Source organism: Nesoenas mayeri (genome assembly GCF_963082525.1).
Source record: "Nesoenas mayeri genome assembly, chromosome: 4".
NCBI lineage: Eukaryota > Metazoa > Chordata > Aves > Columbiformes > Columbidae > Nesoenas > Nesoenas mayeri.
The window spans coordinates 44,010,762-44,036,077 of NC_137540.1; the positions used below are offsets into that span (position 1 = coordinate 44,010,762).

General features: G+C 40.7%; 1 protein-coding gene across 1 annotated transcript in view; it reads left to right on the forward strand.

Annotated features, from left to right (window-relative positions):
* Positions 1 to 24,233, forward strand: part of SNX25 (sorting nexin 25) — a gene marked incomplete at its 3' end in the record, with an annotated part of 84,757 nt that extends 60,524 nt beyond the window's left edge. Inside the window, exons 10-19 of the mRNA XM_080344120.1 lie at positions 1,358 to 1,513; positions 5,111 to 5,242; positions 11,442 to 11,582; positions 12,174 to 12,287; positions 12,789 to 12,953; positions 17,641 to 17,758; positions 18,971 to 19,037; positions 21,983 to 22,164; positions 23,297 to 23,397; positions 24,159 to 24,233. Coding sequence (XP_080200246.1) covers positions 1,358 to 1,513; positions 5,111 to 5,242; positions 11,442 to 11,582; positions 12,174 to 12,287; positions 12,789 to 12,953; positions 17,641 to 17,758; positions 18,971 to 19,037; positions 21,983 to 22,164; positions 23,297 to 23,397; positions 24,159 to 24,233 — 1,251 coding nt within the window. The remainder of the gene's footprint in view (positions 1 to 1,357; positions 1,514 to 5,110; positions 5,243 to 11,441; positions 11,583 to 12,173; positions 12,288 to 12,788; positions 12,954 to 17,640; positions 17,759 to 18,970; positions 19,038 to 21,982; positions 22,165 to 23,296; positions 23,398 to 24,158) is intronic.
* Positions 24,234 to 25,316: the final 1,083 nt, after the last annotated feature.

Below are 25,316 nucleotides of genomic sequence, written 5' to 3' on the forward strand. Positions count from 1 at the left end.
AACACCCAGTGTTGCTAATTATTCTTTGTATTATTGTAGTGCCAGGAGACAGCAGCAAGCTTCCATGAGCTGAGCTTGGAGGCAGCCTCTGACCTCAGGAGTTCACTGTCCATGCAGAACAGGCAGGAGAAGGGATGAGGCATAGGGTTAATGTTATTTACTCAGCCACAGAGCAGGCAAATGCAGAGCTGGAAAAGGGCATGGATTTCTTAGCCTAGAACTCCTGCCTTCTGCATTACCTTGCCGTCCCTTATGAGGATCACACTAAGGAGATTAATTATTGTTGCTGCTGTATCTCAGACTTTTTTAACTAATATGTAAAATATTGCAGAATTTACAGTAGATTTGTCTCTAAAACTCACAGAATTAATAGACTGTGAGGCTTCCTTCTGTTACCTTTTTGTTAATTATATAAAGATACAGCTTACTTAGTGGGAATATCATTAAATAACACAGAGCTTCTGTTCATGAGATTAGATTCATAGCCTCCCACAGATAAATTAAAATTTACTCAATCACAAGCAGACCTCAAAGATCTTTGAACATGGCAACAGTAACATCACAGGGCTGCGTTTGCTGGATCACAAGGTCTTCATGCTGATTTGGGCAAGTGCAGTAAGAAAGAGGGGGCTGAGGCAAATGCCAAAAGATGTTAAAGAGAATGTCACTGAAAGGTGTGAAGTTTTCTTTTCTTCTTTTGCATGTCTGTAGTACACAAGATGGAAGAAGCTATTGGTTAGTCTGAATGAATATAAGAAAATTATTTAGGGGAATGCATATGTGCTTTTAACACATTTTTATTAACACTTCTAAAAACAGCAGTATAATCTGTTTATGAAGAGAAAGGACTTGGTTTAGATTGTTCTGCAGGCTGATAAATCTGTTTTGTGAAGGTTTGTGGGAGGCAGGACTGTTTCTTAGAACTGTGGGTTGGTGGCTTGGTTGTTTTTTTATGTTTTGTCCCCCCCTGGCCCAGTCTCAATATCTTTCAGCTCAGAGTTAACTATTTGCTTTTCTACCTGGCTCCAAAGATTAAGCTGTTGTTGCTTTTGAAATAAACTTTGATTTTTCCTCTCATTCATACTAAAGCCTTGGCTTAAAGGTCATTTTACATAGTTGGTAAGAGTTGCCAAAGAGGTGTAGTATAAATGGTAATGAGGCTTTGTCTGTTGGTTTGTTTGTTTTTAACAGATTTTGTTTTATGTTGGATCTCATGATTGAAATATCTGTTAGAATCTGTTATATCTACATTTTTGTCTGTATCAAGAATAAGTATTCTTATAAATAAAATGCTTATCGAGCAAATAAGTCTTTTTTTTACATTAATGATGCAATTACTCCCCTCCTCCATTCCTAGAGCCAAGGTTGTCAAGAAACTACTGAAGAATGCAGCACAAGAATCAATGAACAGGCCAGTTATGCTGTAAATAAACTTCGCCAGCTAAATGACAAACTTGAGTATAAGAAACAGGCTCTAAATTCCATATGTAATTCACCAAAACCAGACAAAAAGGTAAGTACCTTTAGTGTCTTCAGTCTTTTTTTTTTTTTTAGACAGAACAGATTGCTATTTCAATCAGCCTACTATAGAAAATGAAATCAGAGCTTAGTTTTAGTTGTTGTTTGGGTTTGGTTTTGTTGTTTGTTAGTTTGTTTTAAAGCTATTACAACTGAAATTGCAAATAAGATCTATATTGCTTTGTTTGCCATAGAATAATGACATCTCTCCCAGTGGTCTTGCTCCTGGGTTGGTGGCAAATAGCATTTCTTCCTTCCATCCCAACCCACCTGTGTCTGGATAGTTTTTTAAGGCAGATGGTTTCATGTCCCTGTTCATCTGCAGCACTGCAGCGGAGGGCTGTGCTGCTCAACTGCTACTCCCTCTGCTGGCTTTGAAACACTACAGCACAATTTCACAATCTCCACAGCTGTGATGGGCTTTCTCAAATGCGGGGGGGGGGGAACCTCAAACCTATAGAAGTGGCTGATTTCCTTTGTAAGGAGCTAGGAGAAATCTGCAGGGCACACTTTCATCAGAATAAAAATTCTAACGGGTGTGAGTCTTCAGCTCTCTGGACTTGGATTAAAAAAAACCAAAACCATGTATTTTTGCAAATTGCAACAGTTAAGCAATATAAGAACATATTCAGGTAGAAGCGAGTGATTTGCATTTGGCTTAGGCCAACTGGTTTGCATTGCTAACAAGGATATTGCATGACTGTTGTTCAGATGTAGCTGGGCCAAGCTTTTTGGGTGTAATAGGGCTGGTTGCAAATGGAGATGGTGGGTGAGATGATCAAGTAGTCAAGGTGTCTCCCTAAAAACGGCCTCCTGGTAGAGACAGCAAAAATGTACCTGGGCATTAGTCTTTGCTCAGCACCCAGGTTCTTTGTACATTTGTTCCTGTGCTCACGGTGAGTGCCAAGGTGCTGGTCTGGATGGAAGTGGCCACCCTGCTCATTCTCTGCTGCCCCAGCTCTGGGGGTAGCTACATCCAAGAGAAAGATGTGGATGGTGGTGTTGGAGGCCACCCTGGCTGGTTGTGTTCCCTCTGTCCCTTCCACATCCCCCTGCTGCCAGAGGTTGCTGGACAACTGGAAGTGTGTCCACAGCTGTTCTGGGGTGTCCCTCTCACAGCTGCTCTGCTGTGTGTGTTCTCAGCTGACAGAAAATAAATCTACCACACTCCTGTTCAGAGTGGTAAAAGCACAGATGTATCCTTTGCATGTATTACTGCAGTAGCATTTACCTGTGGAACTTTCAAAAGGACACTTAGGGTAGACAGTGCAATACCACCTTGTGACAGGGACTTTATTTTTTTTCTCCTGTGGATGTGGCAGGTGAACATTTTTGGTTTTTGGTCATATGAAGTAAAAAAATGTTTCTAAAAATTCTAGTTTTGTGCCATATGAAGATAAATGCAATGCACATTTTGCACATTTTGTATGAGAATGTTTAACCTCAAGCTTTTCCTGGGTTGTTTTTTTTTCCCTCTTTTTGAAATCCCTTTGCCATGAGACTCATACAAAACATGTATGTACATCTGAAGTGGCTTCTAGGACTCTGTGACTCAGATGCCAGACAGTCAAGGAAGAAAACTGCTCATTTGAGTTGCCTGTGGAATGATGCTAGTTTTAAAAGAAAATGCTCTGTAGGGGGAAGTCTTATTTCAGTTCTTTCTGTGGAATATAAAGAGTAGCAAACATGATGCGAAAAGACGACAAGCAGTCTCAGGCAGCGTCTCTGGAGTCCAAGGCCCACTGCCATAGAAGGTGGCTTCACCTTTGGAGGTCTGTCACTGTGGTGCCACCTTGGCTGCATGTCTCCTGCCTGAAGCTCAGTGTCTGTCTCCCTGGGGTCTGTGACATCTCCTGCCATCCTGTGCAGCCACAGTACATGTGCAGGGACCACATTCCTTCTAGAGTCCAGTCTTGTCATCCTCAGTGGCAAGGCGAAACCTTAATGTTCTCCACCCAGAGCACTTTCTTTAGCTTTCTAAGCTGTATTTTCAAACAAAACTGTGTGACGCGATTATTGAAATTAAATGGAACTTTACTGAATAGAAAAGTGCCTCTGTCTATATCAGGAATTATGTGGAAGCTGGAGGGATTTTTGTTAATGGTTGAGATCTTTTGCATTTCCAGTGGAGCTGTACCAGGAATTAACATAAAACTCACTGTGAAAAATTGTAAGAGGTGCTATTATAACCAGTTAGGTTTTCAGTTAAAATATGCACCATGGGTAAAAACAGAAGTACAAAACAAGTACTAAACAAAAGTGGGTGTGCATTTGTTTCTGTAGCATTATAGCTTTGGTTTTTCTTCTTTGATATGAAAAGTACTATGCTATATAACTAAACATTTATATATTGTTGCATTTACGTGGATGTACCACTTGAATGTTCCCTTTGCATTCTTGAGAAATAATAGTTATATTCTTTCTGTACCTTAAGCTATTGGGGAGGTGGGGATTGTACGTATTCTAAAGTAGAATTCCTTGTATTATTTTTTTCTCCTAAAATATTATTTGTCTTTGAAAATGTACACTTACTTAAAACAGAATAATAAAATGGATCCAGTATCCTTATTAAGTCTCAATATTTGTTTTATAAGCATAGAAGCTATTAACTTACAATGAAACCTTACCAGTTCTTCTGTATTTATTGATTGTTCCTGGATGCCACTTACAGAAGTCCATGGAAGGTGACTGCAGAGAAAACAGTATGTCAACAGTAAATAAAATTAAAGACAAAATTATTCTGAAGGTTAAGTATATGCTAGAAGGTTGTTACATAGCTGTCATATAGATAGTATTTCACATCTTACAAAAATTCTGAAAAAGATTTTCTTTAGCTTTGTTAAACATACCACTTGTGGTTCAAGTTGTACAACTAAGTCTTATAAATCTTATCATAATTTTTAAAAAAGTGTCAGCTGCTTTTGCTGTGTTTCTAATGTTACATCTTATGTGTACCTCCACCTTTTCTTGTCATACTGTCTGCTGGTAGTATTTATGTTTTCTTATTTCTGGCTGAGGTGATGAGGTTCACTGTTTCTCCTTTATGAGATTATGACTGTGAGCTATGTATTGATAAGAACATCTTTTTAAAAGTGTGCTTTCCACAATAATAAATTGTTCCCTTTCCAAAACGAAAATGAATTAAGTGGTAACTTCCTGAGTGATTGTTATCATAGCTAAGTCACAGAAATGAAATCTATTCCTAGGTTCTTTGGTTGTGTCATGTACATCTGAAAATGGTAAGGAGAATGTCTTCAGTAGTCCATATTTCAGTTATTGTAATTACAAGTTTGTATAAAACATATAATGTATAATATATAATCCTGTCTAAAGTGCCTTTTATGGTGATAGTAGCATATCCTTCTAACTTGTTTTTTATTATAGTGTCGGGATTGACCTTACTGTGTGTCCTACAAGTTCATAAGGGGCATCACAGATTCTCTGACTTGGATTTTTTTTTTAATGTGAATTATTCTTTCTCTCCTTACTTTTGTGCTTTTTCTCCTTTCTGAATAGTGTCCCTAAAGACACAATTAGTTGTGTTACACAAGCTTTTTCTTACGCGTTGTAATCAGTATATTTTTCTCTGCAGATTGTTTCTAAGCTGAAGGATGAAATTACTCTGATGGAGAGAGAGCACAGCGACCTTCAGCTGCACATTGCAAGAACAGACTGGTGGTGTGAGAATCTTGGCATGTGGAAAGCCTTCATTGTCTCAGGCGAGGTATGGGCTTTTGTGGCTTTTTATCTTCTGGGTCAGTTCAAACTTGCGAGAAGAGAAAAATAAAAACCTGTGTATACTTTCCTTATACCTTTGTGTACACTGTGTATATTTCTTATTTGCTTGAGGGAGGAAGGAAACCCCAACCTCTTCTGAATTTCTCTGTTTCCCCAGTGACTACTATGAGGCATAAACAACATTTCTAGTCCTCAGACACTGTTGTAGTGGAGTTACAAAAATACCTACGTGTATGTGAACTGGCATTGGCATTGAGTAAAGTAATTTGCTATCTTAGGGGCATTGTTTTTAATAAGAATTGTCTCTTGTTATATTACCATGTTATCACACTTGGGTGCAGTTGTCTCTGCTGTGTCTCAAAGATGCAGTACTTAAACTTTTTATGTTTTGTATTACTATACTTAATGGCAGTACAGTTTCAAGGGACTGGAATACCCAGAAAGAAGGTGCTTTAAATCTGTAAGTTGAGAGACAAGTTAAATTCAACTTAAATTTTTCTTTTTTTATTTTTTTTTTTCTGTCTTGTTCTGCTCTTCTGTTTGGGCATAAACAGACAATTGTAGAATGAATTTAAAAAAAGTTGTAATGGAAACAAAGTGTTACCATCCCATGGCTTTCTATTATCATGTGCCATGAAAGGAATCCAACAAATGCTTGTTATGTAGTAACTGTGGGCTCACACCTTCCATAAACAATCTTCCTGACAGTATCACTTCAGAGAATTAAAGATTGATTTGATTTCTACTGGCTTGTGTTCCTGTGCTGTTAAGAAAATGTTCCTTAAATAAGCAGTTTCCTTGAAGTAATTTTTCTTGGAGGAAAAACATTACATCCTATTGAGTTTATTTACTTGTGTCTTGAGGTCTTGTGAGCTATTGGCAGGTCTGTCAACAGTTAAACTCGTCTGTAAAAGAAGAAATAAATAGAAATCCAACAGTTTAAAACCTTAAGGTGCCATTTTTAAACCCAGATTCTCCATGTGTAAACAACTGGGTTTGGTTTGTGTTTAATGGTGTTTGCGGGTGACACAGTTGAGAGCAGTGAGGCTCTTAGTAAGACTTTTATGTAGCTTTGGGAGCCTGGTTTTGAAACCCGGCAATGCTGTGTGTGTGCGGCAGGACTGTGCAACAGCAGCTGCCCAGAGCCCCCCCTGCTCACCAGACTCCAGGGGTGGGCTCAGCAAGAGGGAGGTTGGGAGAGGCTTCTAATTACTTACTGCCTTAACTATAGCTTGTAAACAGCACTGGATTAGATAATTAAATGTAGACTTGCAGTAATTGTGCTGTTTGCAACTCTGTGCTTCAAAGGGTAGGCTGGAGAAAACGTCAGTGTTGCAGTTATCCATGTTAGTTAATTGCTCGGGAATGTTCTGGCTGCCATTGTTGATTTGGGGAGGCATGAGGTGACATTGTCTTCCTAGCTGCTAAAGATGCTGTTGCTAATCCTAGCTTGTGGCTCTGTGACTTCAGAGAGAGAACAACCTAGTGGGCCTATGTTTCTTGCAGAAAAGCCTAGTCAAAGTAAATTTTGCTATAGGATTTGAGCTGAAACTGTAATAGCCTGTCATCAACCTTTTAAACTGATTTACTAAACCAGTTAATAGATAATGCATAAAAACCTAGAATTACTTTAAACTTGGGGAAAAAACTGTTGTTTGTACTCTCTTAGCTTGAATCTTTCAGTCTCTACAGTTTTGAATCATGTACGTGCACTAGCTGTGTGTGGGTGTGAAATATATTAAAAAAAATCAATGCAAATGGAATAACCTACAGGTGTCTTTCGGTAACTGATATTTCTGATAAAACATCTTTGGAAACTCAGTGTTTTGGCTGGTTGGAAGAAGGTGGAAAAACACAGTAGGAACATGCAGAGTTAGGGGACCCGTGATAACAAATCTATTTCTGTGAGTCGTTTCACCATGCCAGCAGATGTAAAAAATTACAGCTACATAACCTAACCTGTTCTACTTGCTTTAGTCGTTTTGGACTTGTATCATTTCATATTGTAGCAGCTATTCTACCTCCTCTGTTTCAGAACAGGATGTCTTTTTAAAAATCTATTGCTTTCATAAGGAGTGGAGGTTGTAGATTTGAATAAGGTGAAAAAACAGTTTGTCCTACTCATTTAAATATACTGGAATTCAGGATGTTTGTGGTCAGTGGAAGTTAATAAAATCAGCTTCCTGTGAATTGCAGAAAAGGGTGTGCCCAATACACCTTCTGCATGGCCCTTCTGTTTAAAAGAGACTTCTGCGGGACCTTTTTGTTTTAAGAACAGTCTGGTTAGTCCCAGTTTTACTGCTGCACAGCTTGGTTGGGCTCCTTTAGAGAGCTGCTTTGGCTGAAAGAAGTTTCTGGTGAATCATGCAGGTCTTCACTGGCTTAATGACTAGCCTAATTTTTATTAATGTTTAATAGTTCCTGATGGATGTCTGGGCCAGTCTTTAGTGCTTCTAACAGGTGATTCAAGGGCTTTCTGTGGCAGCTTGTTACTTTATTGAACTATTGTTACAGTTTTGGCAAATGTTAAGTTTACATTTTACCTGCTGTAGCTAATAGCTTTAGCTTCTCCTGGAAAGTATTTGATAATATTTGTTCCTCATTTGTTTTTGCAATATTTCATTGAATGTCTCTTACTGTTAGCACAGCACACACCCAGGTAAGAGGTGCTCATGTTTGGCGTACGCCTTACAGTTTTTATTAATGGATGTAGGTGTGTCAACATTCTTGTTTATATCACTATCCGCTTCGGAACTTTGTGCCTCATATAAAGAAGGTAGAAATCTTTACCCTTTGTGGACTACGTGTCTGTGGCATACTGGTAGACATCAAATTCTGAAATAATTCATCTTTATGTTGTCTTGAGGCCATGGAGTTGCTGCCAGTGCAAGAAGCCCCCATAGCCTTGAGCCCCTTTGAGTACTTGAGGGCTGATTCTGTCCTTGCCAGGTAATTAGCAGCAAATAACCTGAAAGGCTCATGTGTAAGCTGAGGAAAGGGGCTTAGAAAAGGGCTGAGGAGAAGCCTTGTGGAAATGGCATCCTAGGGGCTGATTCTGAGAGCCCATGGCAGCATTATGAGACAGGGCTGAGGCTGTCACAGGACCTTTGGACTGGGAAAACCAAACCAGAGTGCAAACACTAAGTTTATGCTCATGAAGAAGCAGAGCCGCAAGAGGGTTAGGATGGTTCTCAAAGCATTGGATAATTTTTAGGACAGGATTCTTAGAAGTACGGTGAAATTTCACAGCGTGGTGTGTGAGGTTCAGCCTTCTGCAGGAGCTCTGAGCTTTGCTGTGACCCACTGGAGCACCTTCTGAGGAGCCACCAGTGTTCCTGCTGCTTCCAGCCAGATGTGCGGTTCCTCTCCAGTGGGCTGCAGGTGTGGAAAAGGCAAACATGGCCCTGGAATACATCAGGAAGGAGTTTCCATTTGAGATGAGGAAGTGTTACAGTTGCTCTGCAGGTGCTGGGCCCATGTGTTTGCGAAGGGTGGACTCGAATGGGTTGAATGAGGAACTTCTCCCATGAGAAGTGATTGTGAAAGCGCTTTCGTTTGCTTAGCTTAGCAAAAGGGAGAAACAGAGGAATAAGACTGTCTATAGAAACACATTGATAAGGGTAAACAAAAGGGAGGGGTGAAGAGTTGTTGAAACAAATGGGAAATGAGTTTAGAAATTGAAAGGAAGCTTCCGAGGACCAGGGTGAGGGTCTAGACCAGACATTTAGTGTAACGAGGATGGAATAACAATTGTTTCACAAGTTTGAATTAATTCAGAATAGCAGTTGCGTGAGATGGTGCCTGTTACAGCAAAGGATGAGATCTCCTGGTTTAGAAGACCTCCCAACATCCCATTTTTCTGTGTTTTCCAGTTGACTCCTGAATTTTGAAAAACAAATGTACAAGTACTTAAGTTGGTGAAAACTTTTGCATTCTTTAGGAGATCCTGAAGACTTTCAGATATTTATATGAGGTTATTTGAAGGAATTTGTAATGTGTTTCCATCTAGTAATTAGAATTTAAATTATTTTGCACATGGATGCTAACTTGGAAGCAGCAGGAGTACCAAGTCCTCCCATTTTGAGATTGTGCTTCCAGGGGGATGACTTTCTCCTGACAGTTCCAGTTCAGGTGATCCTACACACATGCGAATCCCTGCCCTGGGGACAAATGTGTAATGGAGGATGATACGGGTGATGCAAATCAGCATTTTCAGCTCTGATCTCCCACTGTTCAGAAGCAGCTGCCAGGAGGTGTTTGTGTCACCTACAAACACAAATCCAATCTAGCATGGGGTAGACAGGGCCTGTCCCAGGAGATCCCAGTTGCTCTGTGCCAGGTCCCTCTGACCTACGTTTTTGAGGCTATTCAGGTGTCTCTTTTTGCAGCAGGAGAAAGGCAGTTCCCCAAACAGCTGAGCTGGGGACCAGGCACGTTTTCAGCCATTCAAACTCGTGCTTTATATTCTGTCCAGGTGCTGCTGCAGCTTTTTTTTGAGAGAGAGATGTGAAACCCAGGCCTCAGATTGAGTGTCCATGTGGAGCTTCAGGAGGAGTGCAGTGCAGGGAATATTATCCATGTACATACAGCCCTGAACAGCCATAAAATATGAAGATACATTTAGCTGTGTCTCTTTTATGGTGGTGATGCAGCTGCTCGTCAAATTATCTGTCACTAGCATTAAGTGTTGTCAGACCTTTACAGGCTTCTCAGAAAATGTGTCATAATTATATGAATTTTAAAGTTTATTCTTACTGTAATTTAATTAGTTAAATATTCTTTAAAAAAAAAAAGTCCCAAAAGCTTAAAAATTATTACTTTCCTCAAAAAGATTGTGCGAGAGTGGTATTTTATAATTACCTTTGTGTTATTTGCGCATATATTAAACCAAGTGTTTGAGAGTTTGGCTTTGCCAAAAAAAGCTGTGTATTTTATGCGTGTCCCTTATTTGCCTTTCATAATCTGTTTAGCCGTCTCATTAAAATAAATAAACAAAAATCTGTTATCTTTAGGACATAAGGGTGAAATTCTGGGTGGCTCATCAAATTAAGAAAGAATATGGTCACACTGCTGCTGTTGTCTCGAGAAAAATCACTTAACTTCTTTGCTGTACCTTCCCCATCCCACTTGCACGATGTGGTTAGTCGCTCGCCCTTCCTCTGGCTGCTGTTGATTTATTAGTATTTTTGTAAAGTTGCGAGCCCCTCAGAAATAAATGCCATGTGGATAGCGCATGTTCTGTGCACGCAGAGCAGCTCGAGTGAGCAGAGAAATTGCTCTGAAACTGGAGCTGCTGTGCCCAGCGTCTGGGTGAGCCCGGGTACCAGCACTGGGGAAGAAGGATGGGAACAGTGGGAGAACAGTCAGGAAAACACAGGCGAGAGAGATGGAGTACTGGTGGACAAGCAGGAAGCTGTGCAGTAGGTGCCTTAGAAACTGAAAGAGATGTCAGAGAGATTCGATTGCTGGTGGACAGCGTTGCAAAGCTCTATGTGAAGTGTAATAGTGGCTAGCTGGGGGGCCGATTCAGGACTGACAGAGCATTCGGGGTAAAATTTAGTCTATTAAGAGTATTGGTCCATGTGTAGCCTTCAAACTGCAGGAGAAGCATGGGACAGTGATGACAACTGAATTTGCAAGCCAGTCACCTGCCAGCCCAAATGTTCACAGTATCACAGTATGTTTGGGATTGGAAGGGACCTCAAAAGATCATCTAGTCCAATCCCCCTGCTGGGGCAGGAACGCGTAGGTGAGGTCACACAGGAACATGTCCAGGCGGGTTTTGAATGTCTCCAGAGAAGGAGACTCCACAACCCTCCTGGGCAGCCTGTTCCAGTGCTCTGTCACCCTCACTGAGAAGTAGTTTCCTCTCAAATTTAAGTGGAACCTCTTGTGTTCCAGTTTGAACCCATTACCCCTTGTCCTATCATTGTTTGCCACCAAGAAGAGCCTGGGTCCATCCTCATGGCACTCACCCTTTATATATTTATAAATATTAATAAGGTCACCCCTCAGTCTCCTCCAGACTAAAGAGACCAAGCTCCCTCAGCCTTTCCTCATAAGGGAGATGCTCCACTCCCTTAATCATCTTTGTTGCCCTACGCTGGACCCTCTCCAGCAGTTCCCTGTCCACTGTTTGCTTCCAAAGTAGGTAATACTTCGTCTGTTGGTTTCTTCCCCACAAGGTTTTAGAAGAGAATGGAGAACAAGTGCCCTGCTACTCTGTCATGGTGAGTTTACAAGAAGTTGGTGGAGCTGAAACTAAGAACTGGACCGTTCCCAGGAAGCTCAATGAGTTTCAAAACCTGCACCGAAAACTCAGTGAGGTACGAGTCTCAGTTAGGGGAGGCAGTAGATGCAAATTGCTAATATTTGTCAGAATGATGCTTGGAGAGGGGAAAACTAGGTAAAAGCATTAATATTGCCAGTTTGTATGCCAGCCTTCGGTTATAGCCTTTTAGAGCTAGTTTTCTGTCTTTGTATTTCTGTCCTCTTACCAGATGCTTATAGAACTTGTTACTTTCTTTTTTTCTTCATAATTACTGTTTTAATGGACTAACCCAATGTCAAAATAGTATGTGTTCTGCACTGTCATGCAACAGCCTGCTTTAAAAACTAGATTTTGTCTCTGGCTTCCAGGGAGATATTAGAAAAGACAGCTTTTGGGAACAGGGAAGGTTTCCTTTTACAGTGCTTTAACCTCTCGGATAAGGGATAAATAATGATGGTGGTGTGAAGGGAAGGGATTTAGACGTGTCAGCCCGTACTGGGTAAGGGAAGGTTTGTTTTTTTTGCAAGGTGCTGAGAGGGGTGTGAAAGAGAGGTGGAATTACAAAGGGATATTTTCATTTCCATTCTGAACCACCTGTGTTTTTCTGCACATGTATGTTAAGTGAGCTCTCCTTTCTCCTACACAGTGTTTTCCATCATTAAAGAAAGTTCAGTTGCCTTCCCTCAGCAAGCTGCCCTTCAAATCTGTAGACCAGAAATTCATGGAGAAATCCAAGAACCAGCTTAATAACTTTCTGCAGGTAAGAAAACCAAGGCAAAGGCAACACATATCTAAGCAAGAGAACTGAGTTGTTCATCTGGAGTGGATGTTTTCCCTCTGTTGACTAAAGAGGGAGCCTAGAACTAATAGGTCAGATGTAAAGTTTGACACTATAAATGTCAAGGTTGTCTAAGAGGCCTGGAGATAGTAACCATTGGCTGATAGTAACCATTGCTCTAGTGGTAAGTAAATTTAAACCTCGATTAATTAAGAAATAGTAAATAATGAATCCTGTAATTGCAACTTTTAACTACAACACTTCACAACAAATTTATTACAAATTAAAACTTTTAAATTTAGAAAGAAAGAATTAGCTTCCTAAAGTGTCTTTGAAGTATCTTTGTGAGACATGAGGGGTTTTTTCTCACTCTACCTCTGAGCCAAGTCTTAATCGGTTTTATTGGATGGCATGACACATCTTGTTCCTTAACAAGAAATACTTAATTGATGTGTTGTTTGTGTCGTTGTTTTTCTTTCATAGAAACTGCTCTCTGATGAAAGACTCTGCCAGAGTGAAGCACTTTACGCCTTCTTGAGCCCTTCCCCAGAGCACCTCAAAGTTATTGATGTGCAAGGAAAGAAGTCGTCTTTTTCACTCTCCTCATTTCTAGAACGACTTCCTGGTGATTTGTTTTCTCATCAGGAGGTAAGTGGTAGAAAAGCAATCGTCTCAAATTCAATTACTTATCCAAACTAAGCAGGGAGAGACATTAATATATTGCATTTGAATGGCAGGTAATATTGGAAGGCATTTCCAAAGGTCATTTTTAATCTACTGTAAGTGAACAAAGAGTCAGAAATAACAGCTGTCTACAAATTTAAAAAGTGTTTATTAATAAAAAAAGTTTCCTGCTCTTTGCTCAATATATATAGGCAAATGTGTAACGTATCAGTTACAGTCGATGTGGGATTGCTTATTTTTTATAGCAGAATTTCCTACTTTTTGTGCTCTTGACATGCATATTTCAGAGGGTTTTTATCTGTTAAAAATAATTATTTTTAGGAAGCTTCTCTTGGCAGGCAACAGCTGTGTGTCCTTAATAATTTCTAGGACAACTTCTGAAGCAAAGCCAGTTTTGACAAAGAATGTCAGAAAATGGTACAGGCTCACTAAGGGAATTTGCAGATACAGGTGGGAGCCCATGTGGGCAAACCAGTTGGAGAATCTGATACTAAGCCATAAAAAGCCATTGTCTTTCACAATGCAGTGAAGAATAGATTAGTGACTAAAATAGCTCATTGGCTAAATGTGACCACAATTCCATGGCTCTCTGTTCTGTGTCATTCATGCTGCAGATGTGCAGACTCCGAGGAACTGTGACTATTCCCCTTTTTAGTTATACATTATATGAATAATTATTTTCTTACATGCTGTAGTTGTCTGCAGCAGACGGGTCTTCTGCGGGATAAATGGAGTTTGGAGAACTTGTGCAGTTCTAGCTGATTAATGGGAAAAAAGGTGGTCTTGCATCTCATGGGATTAAGAAAATCCCATATATTTTCATTTTTGAAAATGCACTGTATTTGCACCTAGATGCTGAATGCATGTGTCTCATTTCAGGCTAATAAATTCAAAGAAAGTTTAAGAAACTGATGTTACACTTTGGTAGAAGTACTGCAGTTCTAAAAATAAAAGTGTGTTCACAAAAGTGACTCTTCGGTATAAGTAGCATAAAAACATAAACCATGAAGCTATTTGTATTTTGCTATGTAATTGAAAAACATACTTGAGAAAAAAGCCAGGCTGCACATATATATATTGTATTATGTGAGTGCATAGGAAGATAGGAAATATGGGAGAAGGAAAGGGAGTTTGTAGTAAGTGTAAGAAAGGAGAGAGAACAACGAAATGAAGCAGAAATGAATGAACCGGTACTGAAAAACTGAAGGAAGCACAGCAAAATTTCCCAGAGAATGTGGCAGCAGAGGGGTCGGAACATAGCTTCTTAGTTTAAATTTAATACTATTTCTTACTTGTTACTTGTGGGACCAGGAGCTTCATTTTGGGTGGACTGTATTATGCCAGGCACTGTGCAAATGCAAAGACCTTCCTGGTTCACATTCACCTTCCTGCTCCTCTCCCTTCCTTCCCCAAGCTTAAACATAAGGTGAGACAACAGAATACAGATGGAGGGAGAAGAGGAAACTGTTAGACTCTGAATCAGTATGGCAAATGTTTGTCCTGGTTTAAAAATAATTATAAAATTAAATGGAGGGAGGGGAATTGTGAGGTGCTCTGGGATCAGCTCTAATTTTTGTCGTTTACCCTTGTCTTTCAGTGTGAGCTTTAGATCAGCTTGGTCTTGCCCAGAGACAACATTTTGGATAATTTACTAAAGCAGTTAAATTAGGGTTAAATCATTTGGTACAAGGTCATTAATGGAGCTAGTTATATTAAACCAGGCATTACAAAGCTGTTACAATTGTGTCCTCTTTGTAACTAAGAATTCCTGGTTTAGTTCATATTTTGGACTTTGTGGAGGGGAATCCTCTCATACAGGTTTCTCTTTGCCTTTTACCTCTCACCTCACGTTTTTCAAATATGCGTTAGAGCAACAACATTAACTCTTTGAGAGCTATTTTCAGGATTTGATACTGCAGCGATTTCAGATCTCTCCTATACAGCTCCTTAGACAGGGCTAGCTTCGGAACATACTTATTTAGTTCTCAAGACCAAAACCAAATCAGAGGAAAAAATGCAGCTGATATCGCCTAGAGGAAGGGCTTTTAGGTTTATGAAATATTAACGAAAAGATACTGCGGTGTAATAATTTACACTTCTCATTGCATTTTCTAAATGACGGGGGATTCACTGAACAGCAGAAAAATAGAGCAGAGACCTCAGAGAGGCTGTCGGGTTTCCTCTCCTGCTCCACGCAGACTCAACTGTACTGGCAAAATTCTTGGCACGCGTTTGTCTAATGTGTTTTTAAGTCTCTGGTATCCCATGTTCTCCAGCTGAGCAAGGCAGCATATCCCACTTCTCAGCTGTCTTTGTGGTTAGAAACCTTTCCTTACTGTTTAACCTGAATCTTCCTTCTTTAGGCAGCAATCTCTTGCCCTGTCTGCAGCAAACGCAGAGCAGTTTGGGTTAGGATCATCTCGGTTATCAGGAGTCACTACTTTCCTTTCGTCTTTTATTCTTTTATTTCTTAAACTGAGCAGTCCCAGTGTCTCCTAATTTTTGTTAGGTTGTGTTTTATTTAGTTCTTATGGTTTTCTCTGGGCTTATCTGATTATCCCTGTTTTTCTCAGAAATGTGGTGACTAAAATTTGAAACACCAGACTCCCACTAGGTTTTCCTGTTCCCATGGATGAAAATAACTTCTCTATCTATATATGTATGTCATAGAAATTATGTTAATGCTTAAACATCATGGTATGACACTTGCCTTTTCTACAGCAGTATGGCCCTGTGATCTTTTTCTTTAGTATTATCAATATCAATTGTTCTATTTCCTGCATTCGCATGGTGAGTTATTGCTGCTTTGCATCTGACTTTATCAAACTGCACCTTGTGGGCTCAACTACACATTCAGGAAGCTCACCTGCAAATTCAGTTTTCTGTTCTGTTGCTGAAGCGCTTAATGAAAATATGGAACGATATCTACTGTGAATAATTAAGTAAAACCTTATTTCTTGAATAATTAAAATGATGAAGGGCCAAGAAGCCTGTTGACCAGAGGAAGTTTGCTCTAGACTCTGTCCCTGGAGAAAACTGTGTTCATCATCAGTGAATTTGTGTGCCTGTGTGGTAAGATGGGTCATGATTTGTGGTTTCCTTGTGTGGCATTTCTTGTCAGTATAGCGTGGCTTTTTGTTCCCTGCCCTTGGTCACAGCTTTAGCCTAGCATTAGGAGAAACTTTTAAAAGCTGGGGAGTTATCAAGCTGCGGCAGTCAGTAAACAGCAGTCTGCATTAACTTCTAACAGCGCACTTCAGTGCCGTGGGGATTTTTCTTTTGTTTTTCTGGTTATGAGGAGAGAAGAAACATCTCGAGCAGTGCTGGAGAAAATGCCAAATGTGACACAGGGAGTGAGGGCTACAGGATCTGTAAGTGTTGGAGTACGCGGCGCTGTGGGGTTATTTATTTATAGACTACTCTGCAGTGCTGTGCCTAGAGAAGATTCAGGGACTGAAAATGTACCCAAAGTCAATGATGCACTTTAGATGGGATTTGGAGGCTGTGAGGAAGGAGTAGGACAAACTGATGTATAGCTGAGATACTGTAGGGTACTCCCTGTGTAGCAGGGATCAAGTGATGGGCAAGGGATGACTAAAGATTGTGACCATAAGAATAAGGCCAAGAAAGATACCAAAATAATGCAAGAGAAAGAGAGCCATGGTTTTCCAGTCTAGATGGTAAGGTGAGGGGAAAGCAATATTAGATGATGGAATGGTAAGGAAGGCAAAGGAAGAGGTGACAGATTTCTTTGAAAACCAGGGTTGAACAAAGAAAATTTGTCCGCTTGCCATTGTGACCATCCATGAAGCAGACTGGGACATTGCACCGGCCTCTGTGGGGGTCGAGTCTCCCTCAGTGTGGCTTTGCTCTAAGCACCGGTGGGCAGGGGAAGATCCAGGAAAGCAAAGGGATGTGCTGGCTGCCACGAGTAATGCTCGGTGGTATAGTCCTGATGCAGAAGCAGATCTTGACAATACTGAGAAACAACCTGGTGTCTGCGCTTTATTCTTGAATAAATGGTACTACCAAAACTGAGGTGGTTCAATCCATTCTTCTCCTGTGGGTCTGTTCTGAATAACTCCCTTCATTGTCCCAAGCCTGGGTATCCTCAGGCTCAGGTCACTAAGTACCACCATGTGATGTTTCTGCCTGTGACTGGTACCCATTAATGGTGCTTGTCTTTGCAGTGGCCAGTTCCTCTTCTGCTGCCAGGCTGGGTTCCTGGCTTTACTGCAAGGACAGCTGGCTGGTGCCTGATCCTGCTGAGCACAGTCTGCTCTCCAGGGGAGACACCTGCCTGCTGCTCCCTGTGCCATAACCAGATTCTCCCCCTTTCTTCCTCACTGCTCGCATTGAAAACAGCTCCAGCTGGCTCACTCTCCATCCTGCATGTCCTTCCCGGGTGTTGTGTCGGAGGAGGCTTTGCAATCACAAACGCTTCTGAGTGCCATCTCCTCCTTCCAGCTCTTGTGTGGTGGGAGGTGCAGTCCCTTTGCAAACTGCCTGGTGATGTTCCCGTTTGCCAGATCCTGCCAGCAGCAGAGTTTTTGGCTCCAGTGCCCTTTCCTGAGAGTGTGGCAATACCTAAATCCATTCTGGAATCAGGATGGGGAGCTGCAGTGCATACCCATATTGTGTCTCTTCCCAGGAAGAAACAGAAGAGGATAGTGACCTGTCGGACTACGGAGAGGAGATGGATGGGAAAAGGGACTCTCTTGCTGAACCATGTTTCATGCTGATTGGAGAGATTTTTGAGCTGCGAGGAAGTAAGCTGCAAACCTGCTTATTTACTAGTGGAATCCGTTGGCCAAGAAATCTGGGGCGCTTTGTAATTTGGATTTTTCTGCTATTTCAATAAGTGGAAACGTTCTTGCAATCTATTATAACCAGTTTGTTTGGAACAGAGCTGCTGTTCAGTAGCTCATAACTTTAGAACTTTTATTCGAAAGTTAAAGTCCAATAGAACATGGCAATAACAATGTAACTGGTAGTGGAGAGCATTTACATTCAATGTTCTTAAGTTTTTCATTTAAAAAAACAATCTGGAAAAAACAGAAGTACAAAAGCATGTTTTCTGTAAATAGGCTGCATGTTAGAATGTATGAATTATGAGGAAGGAAAGATGGCTTTATCATAGAACATGTCACTGACAAAGCAACATAATTCTAATGTCCATTTTAAGTGTATTATGTATTCATTTTAGTTGGAAAATTTGTATAATGGGGAAGATGCTAGAATTCTGGTGTCTTTCAGTACCAGATTTTTCTTTTCTTCCTTTACGTAACTGAATGATGGTAATAAAGAAAACAGGGGTTTTTTTCTATTTGAATGTGCAGCCACACTTGGTGCCCTATAAAATTATTTACAGGGTAACTATTACAAAATGCAGCACCTTCCAAAAATGGCAGATGTATCTCCCAAATATAGACTTTCTTGTGCTGATGCTGAACAGCATGAAAGAACCAATAATTGCTAGGAGGCACACTTGTTTCCTTTATTTGTATTGAAAAGCTAACTGCTTGGTTTATTTGAGTGAACATGTTTTCAGAATTTTAATGCTGCTGCTGTGTGTACAACAATGTACCAGTAGGTATGAAAAGGATGTGAATTTTGAGGGGTTTTCTTTTTTCCAGCAGAGAAAGAGGCTTGGGTAGTTGTAAGGTTCAATAAACTTGAAATAGTCTTAAACATATAAGTTTACAGTATAAACTACAAATGCATATTACAGATATGTTTAGGTAATTTGCAGGATTTAAAAACCATATAGCGAATAGTACAGGGAAAGCAGTGAAGAAAAATGAGACTCATGTACAATTAGTGAAATCTTAGGATTCTAACAGATATGTTTACTGTAGGGGTGGGTTGTGTTTTGGGGGGGTTGCGGAGGACAGGTTGGGAAGGTTTTGTATATGGTCACGAGTTCCCTAATGTTATTAACCTCTTGTTATTAACCTTTCTGTTATTTTTCATTATTCTAGTGTTCAAGTGGGTCAGAAAGACATTAATTGCACTAGTACAAGTCACTTTTGGAAGAACTATCAACAAGTAAGTAGCTGTTACTTTAACTGAACGTGCATCGTTGTTCTGTGAAAAAAGGGCTGAGAGCAGAATGGTTAAAACAATTATCTGGACGTTCTGTTGTATATCATAATCTGCTCAATTTGCAAATACATTATGTTGATTAGACAATACACAGATACATGAATTATCTTTTTCCTTATTTTGTCCCCTACAGAGGGCTTTGCTTTTGGAAGAACACAGTATTTTATGGGAGGCAGAATTATAAAAAGAGACTTCTTTCTTTTTAGTGAAGCAGCTTTGCATATATGTATATACACATACATATATAAAAATTGTTAATTGCTATCCTATTTTTCTGAATGGCCTGGCTCTGAATGGCTTTTGTTAGTTTGTGCTTTATCTTGCAGTCTCATGAAGAATTTTTGCCAGATCTGAACCGAGGTTTCAGTTTTAAGTAATTTCTTTCACATCAAATACATATTTATCTACAGTGACTAAAATAGTGTAATGTAAAAACTTTATGAGAACTATTAATTTATAGCATGAAACCTGTACAGGTGTAACAGTGATGTATTTTCATAAAGGTATTTTTCTGTATCGTTTGAAGGCATCTGCCAAGTGAGGCCTGGCTGAGGCTATCGAGAAAGCGTGCATGGCTGTTCGCACCTTTCACACGTGGAAAGCTGTGTCACTGGTCAGAAAAATTTTGGAAGAGTATTCTACCAACAGGCCAGGCTGCTCCTTTGGCCAGTCAATGACTAAATTTGCCCAGGCCAGCATGGCTTTTAAAACAGTTCAGTTCGCTGAGTTTTAAATTCGTCGGTTCATTTGTTTGCACGCTCCTGATAACACCTGAGAGAGGACAGAGAGTGTATGTGTGAGCACAGCACGCATGCCAAGCGGCTGTCTAGATTTTCCTGAGCTGGTTGAATTTTTACATGTATTTGATTTTAAGAGTTTTGGCACAGTTGGACAGCGCTGCCCAGAGCCTGCTATCTGCCCGGGGCTCTGTGCTGGAGGCTCTGGCATAGAGGCTGCTGCCTCCATTTGTAATCCCTTCCCTAGTGACCCCTTGATATCTGTAAGGGAACTTACAGTGCTTTTGTTATACAAAACTTCATCTGTTTTCATCCCACCAGGCACATCTGTTAGGAGTTCTCTACAATTAGTTAGCTGATTTTTATAGCTTTACCCAGTGGAGCCTTTGTACTGTCCATCCTTGAAATGGATGGACATACACATATACACATTTCACAGTATCACAGTATGTTTGGGATTGGAAGGGACCTCAAAAGATCATCTAGTCCAATCCCCCTGCTGGAGCAGGAACGCCTAGGTGAGGTCGCACAGGAACGTGTCCAGGTGGGTCTTGAATGTCTCCAGATTAGGAGACTCCACAACCCCCCCTGGGCAGCCTGTTCCAGTGCTCTGTCACCCTTACTGAGAAGAAGTTTTTTCTCAAATTTAAGTGGAAACTCTTGTGTTCCAGCTTGATCCCATTACCCCTTGTCCTATCATTGTTTGCCACCGAGAAGAGCCTGGCTCCATCCTCGTGGCACTCACCCTTTATAAATATATAAACATTAATAAGGTCACCCCTCAGTCTCCTCTTCTCCAAACTAAAGAGACCCAGTTCCCTCAGCCTTTCCTCATAAGGGAGGTGCTCCACTCCCTTAATCATCTTGGTTGCCCTACGCTGGACCCTCTCCAGCAGTTCCCTGTCCTTCTTGAACTGAGGGGCCCAGAACTGGACACAATATTCCAGATGTGGTCTCACCAGGGCGGAGTAGAGGGGAAGGAGGACCTCTCTTGATCTACTAACGACCCCCCTTGTAATACACCCCAGGATGCCATTGGCCTTCCTGGCCACAAGGGCACAGTGCTGGCTCATGGTCATCCTGCTGTCCACCAGGACCCCCAGGTCCCTTTCCCCTACACTGCTCTCTAATATGGAATTTCCCAACCTATACTGGAACCTGGGGTTGTTCCTGCCCAGATGCAGGACTCTACACTTTCCCTTGTTAAATTTCATTAGGTTATTCCCCGCCCAACTCTCCAGCGTGTCCAGGTCCCGCTGGATGGCAGCACAGCCTTCTGGCGTGTCAGCCACTCCTCCCACCTTAGTGTCATCAGCAAACTTGCTGATAGTACACTCTATTCCCTCGTCTAAATCGTTAATGAATATATTGAATAATATTGGCCCCAGTACTGACCCCTGAGGCACTCCACTAGATACTGGTCTCCAACTAGACTCCGCACCATTGACTACCACTCTCTGGCTTCTCTCCTTAAGCCAGTTTGTAACCCACCTCACTACTCTATTGTCTAGACCACACCTCCTCAACTTAGCACCTAGGATGCTGTGGGAGACTGTGTCAAAGGCTTTACTGAAGTCAAGGTAGACCACATCCACAGCTCTGCCATCATCCATCCACCCTGTTACATTCTCATAAAAGGCTATGAGGTTGGTCAAGCATGACCTACCCTTGGTAAAGCCATGCTGACTGCCCCTAATAACCCTCTTATCCTTGATATGCCTTGAGATGGCACCAAGGATAAGCTGTTCCATTACTTTCCCAGGGACAGAGGTGAGGCTGACCGGTCTATAATTACCCGGGTCTTCCTTCTTGCCCTTTTTGAAGACTGGAGTGACATTTGCTTTCCTCCAATCCTTGGGCACCTCTCCCGTTTCCCAAGACTTGGCAATCTAGTATTTGTAATTTGTAGTGTATGTTTGTGAATTACATTGAAATGTAGCCTTTTCCACATCTCAGTCAGGTGTCTGCAGTGATCCAGATCCTAGAGCACACCGTGCTGAATAAGACTTGCTGTGATGCTGGTGAAATCAGCTTAGACAAATTGGGATGAAAATGAGCATCACTTCTTATTCTTTCAGGAGTAAAAATAATAAATCTGCATAAAATGGGAAAGACGAGCTCTAATGTGCTCCCTTCTACGCTTCTTTACAGGCAAATCCGTGACACTGTACACTGGATGTTCAGTGAACCAATGCTTGTTTACTACATTGGGGTGTTTAGAGATGCTTTTTGGCCAAATGGAAAGTTAGCGCCACCACCGAGAGCCAAGAGCGACGAACAAAAGCAAGAGACGAAACAGAGAGCACAGCAAAAACTACTTGAAAACATTCCAGGTGAGATCACTTTCATTCTGCTTAGTCACAGATTTAATAACTAGTAAGGAAGCTGGTTAATCAAACACTGTTCTGCTGCATCTTAGATTTTCCCCGTGGAGTTGTAAATTACGGTTATTTGCATAAATAAGGATAATTGGGGGCCTTACTCAGCGTCCTGGACTGAGTGGGGTTTCCAGCACTTCCCTTAGCCTGTTGTCGTCTCCCGAGCCCCAGCAGTGTCATCTTCAGCACGTGCCTTGGAGGCCAGCTATGCAATTCTGACTCTTCAGAGAACCTGTAAATCCAAAGGCACCTAACAGGGAACAAACACAGTTCATTCCCTTTAGCCCTTGGAAATGTGCTTAAGCATAGGTTGAATGCTTTTTATTTCCCTTTTATCTGTATAGAATGCACTTTAATGAGCTATTTTATGGCTTCACTGAGATATCTTGTATACCCCTTGTATTAGGTTGTTTAATCAGCCTTTACTGCAAAAATAGCAGAACGTATGTGGGCAATATATTTGTCATTTGATGTGTAAACAACCCTCCATTTGCTCTCCCTATTATATACTCACCTATTTACCCAGAATAGCCTTCCATAGTTCATTTGTGGTTTTGCTGAACGCACTTCAATCACGAAGCACTGGATCACTATTTATTCTCTAATTTAATCCAAAATCTAAATAATTGACTTCGAATTCTCTTATCTGCTGTACTTGTGGGAAGTATTTTCTGTAAAGACTGAGACACAATTGGCCTAAATCTGTTCTAAGTGTTGTAGGAATTCTGTCTTTGTGGCTGAAGGTATATTTAGGTGAATGGTTTAATAATGTATGAGGTTAGACATCGCTCTGTGAGATGAACATAGTATGTATCATGTCAAAACACTTAAAATGTTGTCACAGAGATGCATACTCTATTATTTAACTGGGGTTACTTGAGAATAAGAGTATCTTTTCAACCTGTGACCTGAGTTACCTGTGTGTTTTTGAAAGGTTGGTGATGGGGACAGTGGATCTCGTAACCAAGGGCCGTGGAGCGGGTGGTTGTTTCGCTGCTCCGTGGGCAGCGCTGTTGGTAGCAGTGTTAGCTCTGGGCTCTGCCCAGCTTGAGTGAAACAAGATAAGCTGAAGTAACGTTCGTTGCAGATACTCTGCAGAGTCTTGTTGGACAACAAAATGCCCGTCATGGTGTAGTGAAAGTGTTCAATGCGTTACAAGAAAGAAAAGCTAACAAGCATCTACTCTATGTGAGTAACCAGAAAAGTAGCCTTTTAACTTTATAATCCTACTAATTGCTGAGTTCTGCTCACTCAGTATTAAAACTTGGGGTGTGTGTTTTTGCAGAGATTTATTTTGTACTGTTGTTCTGTGTGCAAGTAACATTTTTCGTATTAAAATAAGTCAGACAAAATATACTGGGTTCCATCATTTAACTAATTTTGAATAACAAAAAGCTGTTTTAAGTTTAAAAACAGTATTGCGTTTGTCCAAGAGACATCCTCTACCACATCCAACTTGCCTGACTTTGTAAATAGCAAACTAATTCCTTCATCCAGCTGAGAATAACAAACATACCTTGGGGAGCCCTAGGGAAGGAGAGCATCAGGACTTCCTCACAGTTTGGACATGCCCGCTCTCCAGAAGTCCCGCTCCCCTGCTGTTGGTTGGGACTGGATCCACGTGCAGTCCCGCAGCAGCCAGTGACTGTTGCAGCCCACACGTGCCCGATGCTGGTGTGGCCGCTGCGGCTGCTGCAGAGCAGCACCAATTTATACCGGGTGGCAAATACCCATGTGAAAGCAGCTGCCCATGGTACTTGCCTGAAGACACTCCCCGTGTCATCTGTAGGGCACGTGCTTACTTTGGGGTGAAAGAAAAGTAGTTGTGTGAATGCTGCATAGAGTGGCCCCGCGTGCTCTGCGATGTGTGATGCTCCGAATGCGTCAGAAGGGAAAAACAAATTCTCGTTTGGTGCTCACGCTGATCTTACCTCCTTTCTGTTTTTCAGGTTTTGCTGGAACTGCTGCTAACTGAACTGTGTCCTGAGCTAAGAGCTCACGTAGAGCAGCTTAATGCCACTTAGGTTTGAATCTGCACAGTTGGACCACTAGAGAAATGTCTATGTCCAATAATAGACATGAAACTTATTTTCCTCTTTTCCATAGAGGGCTGAGGACTATGATTATTTTTAGCATTTTTCTTTCCTCTTGAGTTTTTTGTGAAGTAAACAGACTTGAAAAGATCTGATGCTGTAGTAGGGTAGACAAGATAATGCTGTATAGTTGCCAATTTTTATTTAAATTGTTCTATTTGACTACTCTTCTGTTTCAAATATAGATTGAAAAATAAATGTTCATATAATCTGAAAGAAACCAGAAAATATTTTAAACATTTATGAAAAGAAATTTTGCTTATAGTGGTAAACTAATGAATGTTGTACAGTTCTAATCTCCTCACTGAGGATTTGAGCATTCCTTTTTTCTTGTGTATTGAAAAAGCTTCTCGTGCAATACTACATGTAAAGCTATCGTGAGAATTTTATCGATTTTGTTTTTACCAAAGATTTCCTGTAGTTTGAAGCATTTGTAAGCAATAAATAACACAACTGGATTGCAGTACTTGATAATGAAGCTGTACTGACAACTAGTGAATGAGTTTGACAGCACTAGGTTTGTAAGGAATATTTACGTTACTTTGAAGTCTGTGTCAAAAATATGTATTGTAAACTGGTATGTCCTAACAGAATGCCTGTGTTAAATGTTAGTTCAGAGATTAGTGCTTATGAATTGCTTCTATGAATGATTAAGTAGACATTTAATTAAACCATTCTAATAACTTCCCTGATATTACTCAGGGCTGTTTTATTCAAATACTCCAATTTCAAACAACCTTCAAATCTTTCCCTTATTTTATACAAGGAAAGAAAACTATGTCTTTGGTGGTTTTTTTAATTTATGTAAAAATATGTAAATATGGTCTTAATGCACATCTAAATAATTAAACATCATCAAAAATCCCTAGATGACACTCATTATTTTAAATTCAGTACAGTTGTGCTCTTAGAAAAACTGCTTGCAGTAAGGACTGGCTGTAGGTTAAGGTACATAAAACCATTATGCTGTCTTTCAATCAATGTTTTTAGTAACATCTAGCCTTCTGTTCCAAC